The sequence below is a fragment of the Bufo bufo genome, chromosome 2 (genome assembly GCF_905171765.1).
Source record: "Bufo bufo chromosome 2, aBufBuf1.1, whole genome shotgun sequence".
NCBI lineage: Eukaryota > Metazoa > Chordata > Amphibia > Anura > Bufonidae > Bufo > Bufo bufo.
The window spans coordinates 188,046,750-188,061,802 of record NC_053390.1 but is presented as its reverse complement, the minus strand read 5'-3'; the positions used below and the strand labels follow the sequence as shown (position 1 = coordinate 188,061,802).

The window sequence follows — 15,053 nt, the reverse complement described above, 5'->3', positions numbered from 1 at the left end:
AAACGAGTGGCCATCATTACTTTAAGAAATGAAGGTCAGTCAGTCAGCCGAAAAATTGGGAAAACTTTGAAAGTAAGGGCTATTTGACCATGAAGGAGAGTGATGGGGTGCTGCGCCAGATGACCTGGCCTCCACAGTCACCGGACCTGAACCCAATTGAGATGGTTTGGGGTGAGCTGGACCGCAGAGTGAAGGCAAAAGGGCCAACAAGTGCTAAGCATCTCTGGGAACTCCTTCAAGACTGTTGTAAGACCATTTCAGGGGACTACCTCTTGAAGCTCATCAAGAGAATGCCAAGAGTGTGCAAAGCAGTAATCAAAGCAAAAGGTGGCTACTTTGAAGAACCTAGAATATTACATATTTTCAGTTGTTTCACACTTGTTTGTTTTGTATATAATTCCACATGTGTTAATTCATAGTTTTGATGCCTTCATAGTCATGAAAATAAAGAAAACTCTTTGAATGAGAAGGTGTGTCCAAACTTTTGGTCTGTGTGTGTGTGTGTGTGTGTGTGTATATATATATATATATATATATATATATATATATATATATATATATATATATATATATATATATATATATATATATATATATATATATATATATATATATATATATATATATATATATATATATATATATTGGAGTCCAAGTCCCCTTCTACCATCCCTGCAAGTCTCAGCCTCCTAGCTCCAAGGGAAGCCGCCGGGCTGAACTTCCATGAATGAGGGGGACTTTGTGAAAAATGTATCCAGGGGTTATATTTTTTTTTTTTTTAAGTCCCCTTGGGTGGCAATAACTGGCAATCATTAGATTGCCCATTGTGTTCATTGATGGTTATAAAGCCATCATTGAAGACTTCATTTACAATCTAACAATACAATGCTGCCACCTAGTGGCCTGTATTGGTATATTCTTGAAATAAGCTCCGAAGCCTGTTTGAGGCTTCGGGCTATTTCAGAGATGTAACGGGTTCCCCGATCTCAGTCGGGGAACGCTGTTACCGGAGTGGAAGCGAGCGACTTTCGCTTCCGGACTGATCAGATGCTGTGGTCACATTTGACGACGTGCAGCGGGCACCATAGCAGCGGGTCTCTGCTATTTAAAATAGTAGAAACCCGGTGGCTATGGTGCCTGATGCACGTGCGAGCGGGCGCCATGTTTGGGGACTGGACTTCTGCCATACATATACGGCGGAGGTCCTTAAGGGGCTAGTATAGGGACGGTCTGAACCTAGAAAGGCAACAAAGCAGGTACTTCTATGTGACTGCTTTACCTGCGATGCCTGGATAGATGTACATGTACCTGTATGTTAGCGCTATGTCCACCTAATTTATAATTATTGTATACTTCTCTTTTTCAGGCTACACTTGAAGAATATAATGAAACCGTCACTAAGGCAAAAGAAGCCTGGAAGATTTGGGCAGACGTGAGTAGATAAAAAAGGACTAAAATATTAGGGTCCTAAGCTGTATTTGCACTTCTACTCATGGCTTTTGGAATCTGCTCTCTGACAGACTCCTAACTCTCCTACAAAGCAGTGGGGCAGTCAGTCTCCGATTTCTGTAACATTGTAAATTGCTTGGCAGGTCTAATGTCTACACGTCACCAAACTCTGTGCAGACATCGAAACAAGAAGAAGAATATTTCAGCCTTTTAAAGGGGTTGTGTAAGAATGTTGGGGTAGTGCTATTGGCTAGACCTGTAAAGGGAAGCTTACCTGGCGCTGGCTCCCCGCTCCTTCTCCTCCCGGCCTGCGATGCCCCGCTGTGCTGCGTCGCTCTAAACATCAGATTTGATGCCACCACCAGCCAATCACTGGCCACGGCAGTGACTGGTTCCCCTTACATCATGACGAATGGTCACATGATGCAAGGAGATCTGGTTATCGCTGTTGCCAGTGATTGGCTACAAGTAGCGTCAACTCGGATGCTTACAGCGAGGGAGCACAGTGGAGCATTGCAGGCCGGGAGGAGAAGGATCGGGGAGCAGACGCTGAAAGCAGGTAAGTAAGTTTCCCTTTTACAGGTCCATTCAATTGGGGGGGGGGGGGGGGGTGCACATTGCCGCTTCATTCATCTCTGTGAGATCTGCTGGATATTTCCGAGGGACCTACTGGAAATACTCAGCCAGCTCCGCTGTGATTAATAGAGCAGCAGTGCAAGCGTCTGTCTCATACATTGAATGGAGCGGATAATTTTGTTAGTCAGAATAACTTTTTTATTATATTTTATTGATGGAAAGTTAGGCAACTTTCAAATGTGTAACATTTGGCCATTTGAGCCTTTTTTTTTTTTTTTAAACCAAAACCAAAAGCATATACATAGGTTTTCATGATACTTTTTCTGTGTTTGGGATCCTCTCTGCTTTTTTTTTTTTTTTTTTTTCAAAATACTGAGCAAATGTGAATAATGTAACAGTATCCCAAATCAAGTTTCTGTGTAAAATAATTCTATATGTAAATTATACTTTTAAAGGGGTTGTCTCACTTCAGCAAATAGCATTTATCATGTAGAGGAAGTTAATACAAGGCACTTACTAATTTATTGTGATTGTCCATATTGCCTTTTTTGCTGGCTGGATTCATTTTTCCATCACATTATGCACTGCTCGTTTCCATGGTTACGACCACCCTGTACCAAACATGCGCGATTTTTCTCACGCGAGTGCAAAACACATTACAATGCTTTGCACTCGCGCGTGTTCCCGCAACGCACCCGCACATTTTCCCGCAACGCCCGTGTGGAAGAGGCCTTAATGCTGTTAACAGCAGCCCAGGCAAGATGGCTGTCCTATAATCATGTTCAGGAAATAGAATTAAAGGGATTCTGTCATCAGAATTTAGGCCTATAACCTAAACATATGGCGAGGTCCCTACTAATATACAGAATCCTAAAGTGACCTTATCAAATGCCCCTGTGGCTCTATAATCATATAAAACAGGTTTATATAACCTGTCACTCACGTCAAAATGTGTCCAAGGGGACGTCTCACGATGCAGGGTGCCCGGCTGCAGCCACCTCCTTTCGGTGCCCAGCGCCGCCTTCTGAATTGCACTTCGCTAGAACCTGCCTTGGCCACCCGATTACAGACTGTAATCGGGCGGCCAAGGCAGGTTCTAGCGAAGTGCGCCGGCCGGTGCATGCGCACTTCGCATAACGAGGCCGCTGCCAGGAGTGAACGATGAACTGAGGTAGGCGGCTCTAATGGAAGGGAGGGCGGAGATTTCAATTCAGAAGGCGGCGCTGGGCACCGAAAGGAGATGGCTGCAGTTCGGCACCCTGCATCGTGAGACATCCCCTTGGACACATTTTGACCTGAGTGACAGGTTATATAAACCTGTTTTATATGATTATAGAGCCACAGGCGCATTTGATAAGGTCACTTTAGGATTCTGTGTATTACTAGGGACCTCGCCATATGTTTAGGTTATAGGACTATATTCTGATGACAGAATCCCTTTAAAAATATGCAATCGGAAAGTAAAAAACAGGTTAGGAAAAATGAATATGTGTGACGATCAGGTTCTAATTATAGGTGACACATTCCCTTTTAAGCAACTATTGTTACAAGGAAATTGTGAAAAGCCATATCGACTTTTAATAACTGTGCAGCAAATATACAGGTTTAATGTCCCTTTAAAATCTTCTGTTCTTAGTGTAAAAAAAAAAAAAAATATATATATATATATATATATACTGCTCAAAAAAATAAAGGGAACACAAAAATAACACAATAGATCTGAATTAATTAAATATTCTTCTGAAATACTTTGTTCTTTACAGTTGAATGTGCTGACAACAAAATCACATAAAAATTTAAAATGGAAATAAAATTTTTCAACCCATGGAGGTCTGGATTTGAAGTCACACTCAAAATTAAAGTGGAAAAACACACTACAGGCTGATCCAACTTTGATGTAATGTCCTTAAAACAAGTCAAAATGAGGCTCAGTAGTGTGTGTGGCCTCCACTTGCCTGTATGACCTCCCTACAACGCCTGTGCATGCTCCTGATGAGGTGGCAGATGGTCTCCTGAGGGATCTCCTCCCAGACCTGGACTAAAGCATCTGCCAACTCCTGGACAGTCTGCGGTGCAACGTGACGTTGGTGGATAGAGCGAGACATGATGTCCCAGATGTGCTCAATTGGATTCAGGTCTGGGGAACGGGCGGGCCAGTCCATAGCATCAATGCCTTCGTCTTGCAGGAACTGCTGACACACTTCAGCCACATAAGGTCTAGCATTGTCTTGCATTAGGAGGAACCCAGGGCCAACCGCACCAGCATATGGTCTCACAAGGGGTCTGAGGATCTCATCTCGGTACCTAATGGCAGTCAGGCTACCTCTGGCGAGCACATGGAGGGCTGTGCGGGCCTCCAAAGAAATGCCATCCCACACCATTACTGACCCAATGCCAAACCGGTCATGCTGGAGGATGTTGCAGGCAGCAGAACGTTCTCCACGGCGTCTCCAGACTCTGTCACGTCTGTCACATGTGCTCAGTGTGAACCTGCTTTCATCTGTGAAGAGCACAGGGCGCCAGTGGCGAATTTGCCAATCTTGGTGTTCTCTGGCAAATGCCAAACGTCCTGCACGGTGTTGGGCTGTAAGCACAACTCCCACCTGTGGACGTCGGGCCCTCATATCACCCTCATGGAGTCTGTTTCTGACCGTTTGAGCAGACACATGCACATTTGTGGCCTGCTGGAGGTCATTTTGCAGGGCTCTGGCAGTGCTCCTCCTGTTCCTCCTTGCACAAGGGCGGAGGTAGCGGTCCTGCTGGGTTGTTGCCCTCCTACGGCCTCCGCCACGTCTCCTGATGTACTGGCCTGTCTCCTGGTAGCGCCTCCATGCTCTGGACACTACTCTGACAGACACAGCAAACCTTCTTGCCACAGCTCGCATTGATGTGCCATCCTGGATAAGCTGCACTACCTGAGCCACTTGTGTGGGTTGTAGACTCCGTCTCATGGTACCACTAGAGTGAAAGCACCGCCAGCATTCAAAAGTGACCAAAACATCAGCCAGGAAGCATAGGAACTGAGAAGTGGTCTGTGATCACCACCTGCAGAACCACTTCTTTATTGGGGGTGTCTTGCTAATTGCCTATAATTTCCACCTGTTGTCTATCCCATTTTCACAACAGCATGTGAAATTGATTGTCACTCAGTGTTGCTTCCTAAGTGGACAGTTTGATTTCACAGAAGTGTGATTGACTTGGAGTTACATTGTGTTGTTTAAGTGTTCCCTTTATTTTTTTGAGCAGTGTATGTGTGTGTGTGTATATATATATATATATATATATATATATATATATATATATATATATATATATATATATAGATAGATAGAGATATATATAGAGATAGATAGATATATATATATATATATATATATATATATATATATATATATATCTAATATATTTTTTTTTATTTTTTTTATATTGATTCTGTTGTGTTGGTAACTAATAAAATAATACTTCTTTACTCATTCTTTCATTCTATTTTATTTTTCTCACAGATTCCCGCTCCTAAACGTGGAGAAATAGTGCGCCAAATTGGTGATGCTCTCCGAAAAAAGATCAAAATTTTAGGACATCTGGTACACAAAGTGGATCTAAACTAAATAAACAATGACTTGACAATCAGTAGAATAGTGGGTTACGGGTTTTACAGATTCTAGTTGATTCATGCAGAAATCTGATGCATCCCCAATAGTGCAAAATATCAGAATGCTGCTTGCATCAGGTACAATCTGTTATTTGTATAAAGGGATCATGCTTTATATCCTTCTTCTTAGGGTGCATTCACACAACTGTATGTATTTTGCGGTTCGCAAAATGCTGATCCGCAAAAAATACGGATGACGTCTGTGTTACATCCATTTTATTTAAATTTTTTGCCGATCCATGGTAACAATGCCTATCCTTGTCTGCAAAACACACAGGAATAGGACATGTTCTGTCTTTTTTTTGTGGGGCTACGGAATGAACATACGAATGTGGACAGCACACGGTGTGCTGTCCGCATTTTTTGCTGCTCCATTGAAATGAATGGGTCTGTATCCTATCCGCAAAGAATGCGGATCTAATGTGGACCAAAACTACGGTTATGAGAATGCACATAGGGGTGCTGTCCTCATTTTTTGTGGACCCATTGAAATAAATAGGTCCGCATCCATTCTGCAAAATATGCGGATTAGATGCGGAGCAAAAATACGGTCATGTGCATGAGCCCTTATGTTAAGGGTGCACTCACACGACCGTAAGTATCTTGCGGTCCGCAAAATGCTTATCTGCAAAGAAAACGGGTGATGTCCATGTTGCATCATTTTTTTTTTTTGTTTGTTTGTTTTTCTGTGGATCCTTTGTAATCAAGCATATTCTTGTCTGCAAAACGGACAAGAATAGGACATGTTCTATCTTTTTTGCGGGACTATGGAATGGATATGCGGATGTGGACACCACGCGGTGTGCTGTCTGCATTTTTTGCGGATTCATTGAAATGAATGGGTCTGCATCCAATCCGCGAAAAATGCAGATCAGATGCAGACTAGAAATATGGTTGTGTGAATAGGGCCTAAGGGCTCATGCACACGACTGTTGGATGTTTTGCGGTCCGCAAATCGCTGATCTGCAAAACACGGACACTGGCTGTGTGCATTCCAGATTTTGCGGAACGGAAGGGCTGGCCCCTAATACCAGTCTACCAGTCCGTGGGGGAGATTTATCAAGACTGGTGTTCCCATACTTGAGTCTTGATCCCCTGTGCGCTAGAGTGAGATGCGCTTACTTTATTAAGAGGCGGCTCGTTTCTATTCAAGTGTATAGGAATGAGCAGTCCCATTGAAATGATTGGGACGGCTTTGGTTTTACTCCTGCTCACCGCTGCTGTTGCAACAGCGAGCAGGTAAACAATGAAGAAAAGGCTGTGCTGGCATGGCGTGCGGCCTTATCTTCAACCAGCTGATTGATGGGGATGCTGGGGGTCAGACCCCCGCCGATCTGATATGGATGACTAGGGATGAGCGAATCGCCTTCGGATGAAACATCCAAAGTCGATTTGCATAATACTTTGTTTGAATATTGTACAGAGCGAGCAATCCGTACAGTATTAGAATGTATTGGCTCAGATGAGCCGAAGTTATTACTTCACGAAGTCTTGCAGGACTTCGCATAATAACTTCATAAAATAATTACTACTGCAAAAAACCATTTCCTGAACTCTGGTTCGGTTCTAAGTGGTACCTTGGAACTGAACCAGAGTTCTGGAAATGTTTTTTTACAGTAGAAATTAATTTATGAAATGTATTATGCGAAGTCCTGCAAGACTTCGTGAAGTTATAACTTCGGCTCATCTGAGCCAATACATTTTAATACTGTATGGAGCGCTCGCTCCGTACAGTATTCAAACGAAGTATTATGCGAATCGACTTTGGATGTGTCATCCGAAGTCGATTCGCTCATCCCTATTGATGACCTGTCCTGAGGATAGGTCATCAATTAGAAATAACGTGGACAACCCCTTTAAACTAGGCTATTAATATCAGATCGGCAATAATCCAACCCTGCTAATCATCTCGCCGAAGGGGCTGCGGTGTTGCAGCAGACGCTGTCCCCATGTTTACCAGGCACATCTTGTAGCAGCTATGCCCGGTATTGCAACTCCACCCAATTCCAGGACTGAGCAGCAAAACCATGTGTAGTGTTGTGCTTCCAGATAGGGCATTGATGTTTTAGTCCCAGAAACCCCTTTAATTCAGTGGTATCTCTTATCTCTGAAGTTTCGGATGTAATACATTTTATATATTTTTCCAGGAATCTTTGGAAATGGGAAAGATTCTGGTGGAAGGTGTTGGTGAAGTCCAAGAATACATTGATATATGTGACTATGCCGTAGGCCTTTCCCGTATCATTGGTGGACCCATATTGCCATCAGAAAGTAAGTTCTTTTAGGGGATCATATCTGAGCCACCAGGACTCCCTGTTCTGGCATACAGCCTCCTGCATGATGTTCTGCCCTGTGATCCTGTTGATAAGTGTTACTTCTGAGTTTTGTCGCTTGAACACGTTCTCCGGGTTTGAAATAAAACTGGTGGTTTACTCCTATGTTCTAAAATATCAGACCCACAAGAAATTGAAATGTAGTTTATTCCATGTAATTACTGCACTTACAATGCTTGTTAATGCTGAGCAGTTAGCCCTGGGTAGTCTGTCCAATGTTTGCACGTAGCTGCATATTTCTCTCAAGCTTTACAAATTCTTTATGTTGTCTGAGGAGGTGGCCATTGTTCATAAGACCTTGCGGTGCACTTTGACTGGGGTTGCACACAGACTTTTGCTATGTGACTTTCAAAAGCAGCCTTTTTCCCCCGCCTGTAGCAATAGTCCTCTAGATCTCTTCAGGAATCCCTTCAATGTTTTCTTCGTCAGTGACAGCCGCTCCTGCCTCTAACCTCCAATTCCAGCTGTTTAGCCCCGAGGTCAATAGTGTCATCTGTGATTTCAGAGGGAGAGGGCTTCCTCTGTCACCCATCAGCACCCCTGCGAATACCATCACAGGGTACTGATGCCTTTACATGGCAGCTGGGGGTCTAACGAAGGTCCCCGGGTCTGCCTCCTGTGTGTGGTCTATTAGGCCATGGCAGAGGCACGGCCTAATAGTTTGCCTGGCTTTTGTTTTTTCAACCTTCAAAATAATGCAATCAATCACATGTCAAAGTTCCTAATAAAAGTTGTAAATGAGAATTCAATAAAGTTTTATGAAAAGATCCACAAGTTTAAAAAGATACACATTTTTCCCTACAAAAGATTTTTTTTTTATGGGAAAAATAAAACCTCCCTCCACATAATTGATGTCCCCACAACTGTTATTTACACATGGTGGTGAACAGCGTAAAAAAAGAGAAAACAAGAGAAGGAAAAAAGGAATCAAAAAGTCTCATGTACCCCAAATTGGTTCCAATGAAAGCTACAATTCTTCCCCCAAAAATCAAGCTCTTGCACAGCACTGTAGAAAGAAAAATAAAAAACTGATGGATCCTGGGATACAAAAGCCGATCAGATGTTTGAAGAGGTAGTGGCGTTCATTGTAATTACAATTGTAAAGGAGACAGCGCACAAGTTATTTTAAAGCAGAAGCTGCACTTGCACAAGGGCTCCTACCTCTTCAAACAGCTGACCTAGAGTTGGACCCCTTCCGATTTGATATCGATGACTTATCCTGATGATAGGTCTTCAATATCTTTGCACCGCACAACCCCTTTAAGGGCCTAAAGAATCAAGTTATCGTGTTATTTATGCCACACAGTGACCACTGCAAAATTGAAAATGTAAAAAGACGGAATTGCTGTTCCCCCCCCCCCCCCAAACCCCAATAAAGAGTTAAGGAAAGTTAATCAACTATGACTTGCATCGCAAAGAACAAGCACTCATTCAACTACCGTACATAGATGAAAAATCTCCAGCTCTGTCCACTATGCATCGGATGTTTCAGCGCTGGAGCTCATGTGAAGAGCAGGGTGTGTGACCTCCTAAAACAGGGGTCAGCAACCTTTGGCACTCAAGATGTTGTGAAACTACAATTCCCGGCATGCTCCATTCATTCCTATGGGAGTTCTAAGCAGAGCAAGTATACATGTTGGGAGTTGTAGTTTCACAACGGCTGGAGTGCCAGAGGTTGCTGACCCCTGTCCTAAAGTAATGGAAGTTTTCATCCATTAATGTGTCTGGAATAAAAGTTTTGACTAGATTTGAAGTAGTATTCTACCGTTAAGTTATCTGGATGAACTGATGGACTCTCTTATATTGTAATTTAGGACCCGGGCATGCGCTGATAGAACAGTGGAATCCTGTAGGACTGGTGGGAATTATCACTGCCTTCAATTTTCCAGTTGCTGTGTATGGTTGGAACAATGCTCTTGCTCTCGTCTGTGGCGATGTCTGTCTATGGTAAGAAATAACTATATAGGGTGAACTCACACGTAGCAGATTTGTTGCAGAAATTTCATGTAAATGGGGCTTGAAGAAATTCATATGCTTGCTACAGACACAACCCCATTTAGATGACCGGAACGGGTTTTCAAGCCTGCCGAATCCATACTAATGCTTGCCCATGTGTGCCGCTGGAAATCCGCTCCGGCCCCATTCACTATAATGGGGACAGGACGGAGGTCCGGCCACAGGACGGCAAACATACCGAGAGGCATGTTTGCCGTGCTGCGGCCTCATCTCCCAAGCCTGCTGCCTTCACACGTCAGTTATTTGGCAGTTATGTTCAATATAGACTGCAATTTTTTTTTCGGAACACAGGAAATGAAATGATGCGTGACAAAGACGCTCATGTGCACAGACCCATTGAAATGAATGGGTCAGGATTCAGTCCGGATGCTGTGCGTTTGCTTCACCCATTGCACCTGGACAGAAAATTTGCTCAAGTTCACACTTCGGTTATTTGGTCAATTATTTCTATCAGTTAGGGCTCATGTGAAGCCCGTGCTGTGGACCGCAAATTGCGGTCCACAATGCACGGACACTGTCCGTGGGGATCGCAGACCCATTCACTTGAATGGGTCCACGATCCTTCCGTTCCGCAAAAAGATAGAGCAAGTTCTATCTTTTTGTGTTGCGGAAGCACGGAACGGAACCCCAGAAAGCATTCCGTAGTGTTCCGTTCTTCCATTCCGCACCGTTCTACATCTCCGTATTTGCGGACCCGTTGAAATGAATGGGTCCGCATCCGTGATGCGGAATGGCCACGGAACGGTGCCCGTGTATTGCGGATCCGCAAATGCGGTCCGCAATACGGCAACGGGCAGCACACGTTCATGTGAACGAGCCCTTATTGTGAGCCAAAGCCAAGATCCTTCCATTACACCCGATCTCGGAGTAGGCCTCACTACTGGTTTTTGCTCACAATAAACCATGGAAATAACTGACCAAATGACTGAAGTTTTCCGTCCGAGTGCGATGGGTGAAGCAAACGCACAGCATCCTGACCCATTAATTTCGATGGGTCTGTGTGCACATGACCGTCTTTTTTCACGCATCATTTCATTTCCTGCGTTCAGGAGAAATCGCATCATGTTCTGTTCCATAGAAGTGAATGAAGCTTGTGTGAAAAACAAGACCTCTGGATACAACGCATGAAATGGCTCCAAATGTAAACTTTACTTTTGACACTTTTTATTGGCCTAAAAAGCAACCGACTGCAGACTGTGAACTGGACATGTGACGCCTTTCTCTCAGAAGTTCAGCATCTTGCAGGTTGCAGCCTGACCCCTTTGAATTGCATTAGTTGTGATTGCTTGCGACGTAGGCGTCACTCGCTATGTGACGTGTATGGTCATGTCGACCCATCCTAAACCTGTGAGTTTATGAAAGCTTCAGCATATTCCCAGAGCCATATTAGGGTACATGCACACGTTCAGGATTCATGTGCGGAGAATCCACACTGAAATCTGCAGGTGTTCGCAGACAAATCCGTGCGGTCAATCTGCATCAATTGGTGCGGATTTTCCTAAGTGAATGAAGAAAATCCAGTCAGGAAAAATAAAATAAATTGACATGCTGCGGATTTTAAAATCTGCACCACAGGTCAAAATCCGCGGGGGAAAAATCTGCATCGTGTGCATTGAGAATTTGAAATTCTCCATAGAGTACAATGTACACGACCTACGGTGCGGAAAATCTGCACGCAATCCTGATCGTGTGCATTTAGCCTTACAGCTCTGCTTTGTATGAATTCATAGGTTCATGGAGGTTCCTCTGTTGGAGTCCTTGAAAATTGTGGCATGTTCCATTGGTTCCATGGAAAATTATCTGTGTTCATAGAGTGAACCTGTGCGGGTGTGCATAAACCTAAAACTGGGCACATAGGGGGAGCTTTATCAAGAGTGATAAAAAGGAAAACTGGCTTAGTTCCCATAGCAACCAATCAGATTCCACCTTTCATTTGTCAGAGCTCCTTTGGAAAATGAAAGGTGAAATCTGATTGGTTGCTATGGGCACCTAAGCCAGTCTTTCTTTATATCGGCTTGAGAAATCTCCCCCATACTTTCTAGTCTTCCAGTCAGAGTGAGGGTGCATTCAGATGACCGTAGTGTTTTGCGGATCTGCAAAACACGGATACAGGCTGTGTGCGAATCGCACAAGGCTGCAACCCTAATAGAATATGCCTAGTCTTGTCCGCAGCCGCGGACATGGAACCTCCGGAGCCGCGTAATGGAACCACGGACGGTCTGAACCTTTGACTCCTATGGACAGAATCTGGTGCACGTGCAGTACAGCATCTCATTCCTGCTCGGGAACAAAAAGCTGTACTGTGCATGCGCCTGGCTCGGTCAATCAGCAAGAGGACGGAGGCATGTAGTGAGAAGAGGGACAGAAGGTTGGCGCACTGAGGGGTTACCGCTTGCCCTCTCTGCTCTGAACACCTAATTTACATAATTTTAAAAAGTACGTTTTCAGCTTAAAGCAGCCACAGATCTGCATATCAAACTACAGTATGTTGTAAGCTGTGTATTGAAGCCCTACATCCAACTGTGAATAGCTTCTTAGGCAAAAGTCTCCCTTTAGCCCTTTTTATTTATTTTTTATTTTTTCTCGATGCTAGATCGCCTCATTTTATATCCCTTTTGTTAGATTTAGTTATATTTATTTATTAGATGTTTGGACTCTCTGATCTCCTTATTAAAATATTCTTATGTATTTGTGTCGTTTAGGAAGGGTGCTCCCACCACATCTCTGACCAGTGTGGCAGTGACCAAGTAAGTGTTATCATTATTACGCTGACTGATTCATATTTCGTGAAGCCTTTTTTTTTTTTTTTTCCAGTACCGCTGTTTACGCCGTTTAATCCTTTCCACCCAAATCTACTCGCTAGGTTTATTCATATCAAAAGGGTAAGAGGTTTTGGTGGTGTGTGTTTTCTACTTCAATTGCAAATAAGACTGCACATAAGAGGATTGAAAATCCTTTTTGACTTCTGTTGGTTAAGCTTTATATACTATAGAACAGAACGGTGTCGCCCCACATATAGTGTCCTATCGGGGGAAAGAAGGTGAGGCTCCGGTAATCGGGCTCCCCACTGCTTTGCCTTAAGACATTCCTCCAGAAAAAGAAACTAGCTTTTAATTCTGTGTTAGTCATTTTTGCTCTCCATGGGAAACAAAGGTCATAATTGGTGATCCATGGCATAAAATAAACGATATAATTCATAATTAAGACATATACATGTACATTTTTGCTGTATTTATAAAAGTCATATCTCGACTCTAATGGCTAAGCTACGCAGGCAGGCAGGGTAGACATCCCTTTACTGAGTGAGGTCTGTAGATTTCCTTCCTGCTGCCATGTCTCCTGCTCTCTGCCATCCTGAGAAAGTTCATACAAGGCACTTACTAATGTATTGAGAGTCTCCATATTGCCTTATATGCTGGCTTGATTAGTTTTTCCATCTTATTATACACTGCTCGTTCGCAGGGGTTATGGCCACCGCTGCAGGGCAGATATGAGGTTGCTGGGAGTGGAGCTTCTGTGCATGCATGCCTATGCCCGCTCCCACATTCCCAGCCACCAGAAAGATCAGCGCCTTTTCCTATAGTGTGCAAGCACGTCCACCGCTGCTGGATTGCAGGGTGGTCGTAACCCCTGGATTTGAGTAGTGTATAATGTGACGGCAAAATGAATCATTCCAGCAAAGGAGTCAACATGGACAATCACAGTACATTAGTAAGTGCCTTGTATTAACATTGTCTGCAGGATAAATGCTAGTTGCTGAAATGAGACAACCCCTTTAAAGGGGTTTTCCGAGCTATGATAAGTTTAGGTAATTTTTATGTGTCTAGAGCTGTCAGTTTGTAATACAGTTCTTTACTTACCTGTGTTGACTGTATCTTGAGATTGGCAGTCTGGTCACATGACCCTGTCCACTAAGCAGTGCTGTCTTCCAGAGTGCACCACCACCACCATGGGCGTTCTTTAACCAGTGCTAGAATCCTTACCCCAGTTATGGCTATGGACCATCTGTAAAGGACATATGCACCAGGAATGGGGGAAGGATTCTGGCACTGCCTACTCAACGCCTTTAGTGAGTAAAGTATAATACAAACTGACAATTCTATACACATTAATGCCTCATTTACACGTCTGTTCGGTCAGTGATTTCCACCAGTGACTGTGAGCCAAAACCAGGTGCGGCTCTAAACACAGAACAGGTGCAGATCTTTCCCTTATACCTTATCTCTGTGGAGGCTCCAATCCTGATTTTGGCTCAGTCACTGATGGAACTCAGACGTGTAAATAAGGCTTAAAGCTAATGACTTAAAGGGGTTAGCCAAGACTACTACAGACTGCCTAGAGTGGGCCGACCTGCAGTGGCAATAACACTTAGGCCCTTTTCAGACGAGCGAGTTTCACGCATCGGACTCGCAGCGTGAATATGCAGCAGCTCCTGCACTGACCTCCCAGCACTGACGGAGATCCCATAGCATTATATTGATTTATAATGCTATGTAACCCTTAGGCCTCTTTGACACGGGCATTGCGTGTGAGGGCCGGATAGGAAGCGGGTGCATTTTCCCGCGCAAGTGCAAAGCATTTTAGTGCGTCTTGCACGCGCGTGAGAAAAATTGGCATGTTTGGTACCCGAACCCGGACTTCTTCACAGAAGTTTGGGTTAGGTGTTCCCGGACTTCTTCACAGAAGTTCGGGTTTGGGTTAGGTGTTGTGTAGATTTTATTATTTTCCCTTTATAATGTGGTTATAAGGGAAAATAATAGCATTCTTAATACAGAATGCTAAGTAAATTAGGGATATAGGGGTTAAAAAAAAAAATAATTAAAAAAATATTAAACTCACCTTATCCACTTGTTCGTGCTGCCCGACTTCTCTTCTTTCTTCTTTGATGAGTTGGGAGAAAAGGACCTGTCGTGACGTCACTGCGCTCATCACATGGTCTATCACCATAGTGATGGACCATGTGATGTGCACAGTGACGTCACCAAAGGTCCTTTTCTCCCAGCTTATTAAAGAAGAAGAAAGAAGAG

General features: G+C 43.7%; 1 protein-coding gene across 1 annotated transcript in view; it reads left to right on the top strand.

Annotated features, from left to right (window-relative positions):
* ALDH7A1 (aldehyde dehydrogenase 7 family member A1) overlaps positions 1-15,053 on the top strand; it is a 59,607-nt gene that overhangs the window by 21,302 nt on the left and 23,252 nt on the right. The window contains exons 3-7 of the mRNA XM_040415973.1: positions 1,367-1,432; positions 5,529-5,609; positions 7,825-7,948; positions 9,825-9,957; positions 12,729-12,773. Coding sequence (XP_040271907.1) covers positions 1,367-1,432; positions 5,529-5,609; positions 7,825-7,948; positions 9,825-9,957; positions 12,729-12,773 — 449 coding nt within the window. The remainder of the gene's footprint in view (positions 1-1,366; positions 1,433-5,528; positions 5,610-7,824; positions 7,949-9,824; positions 9,958-12,728; positions 12,774-15,053) is intronic.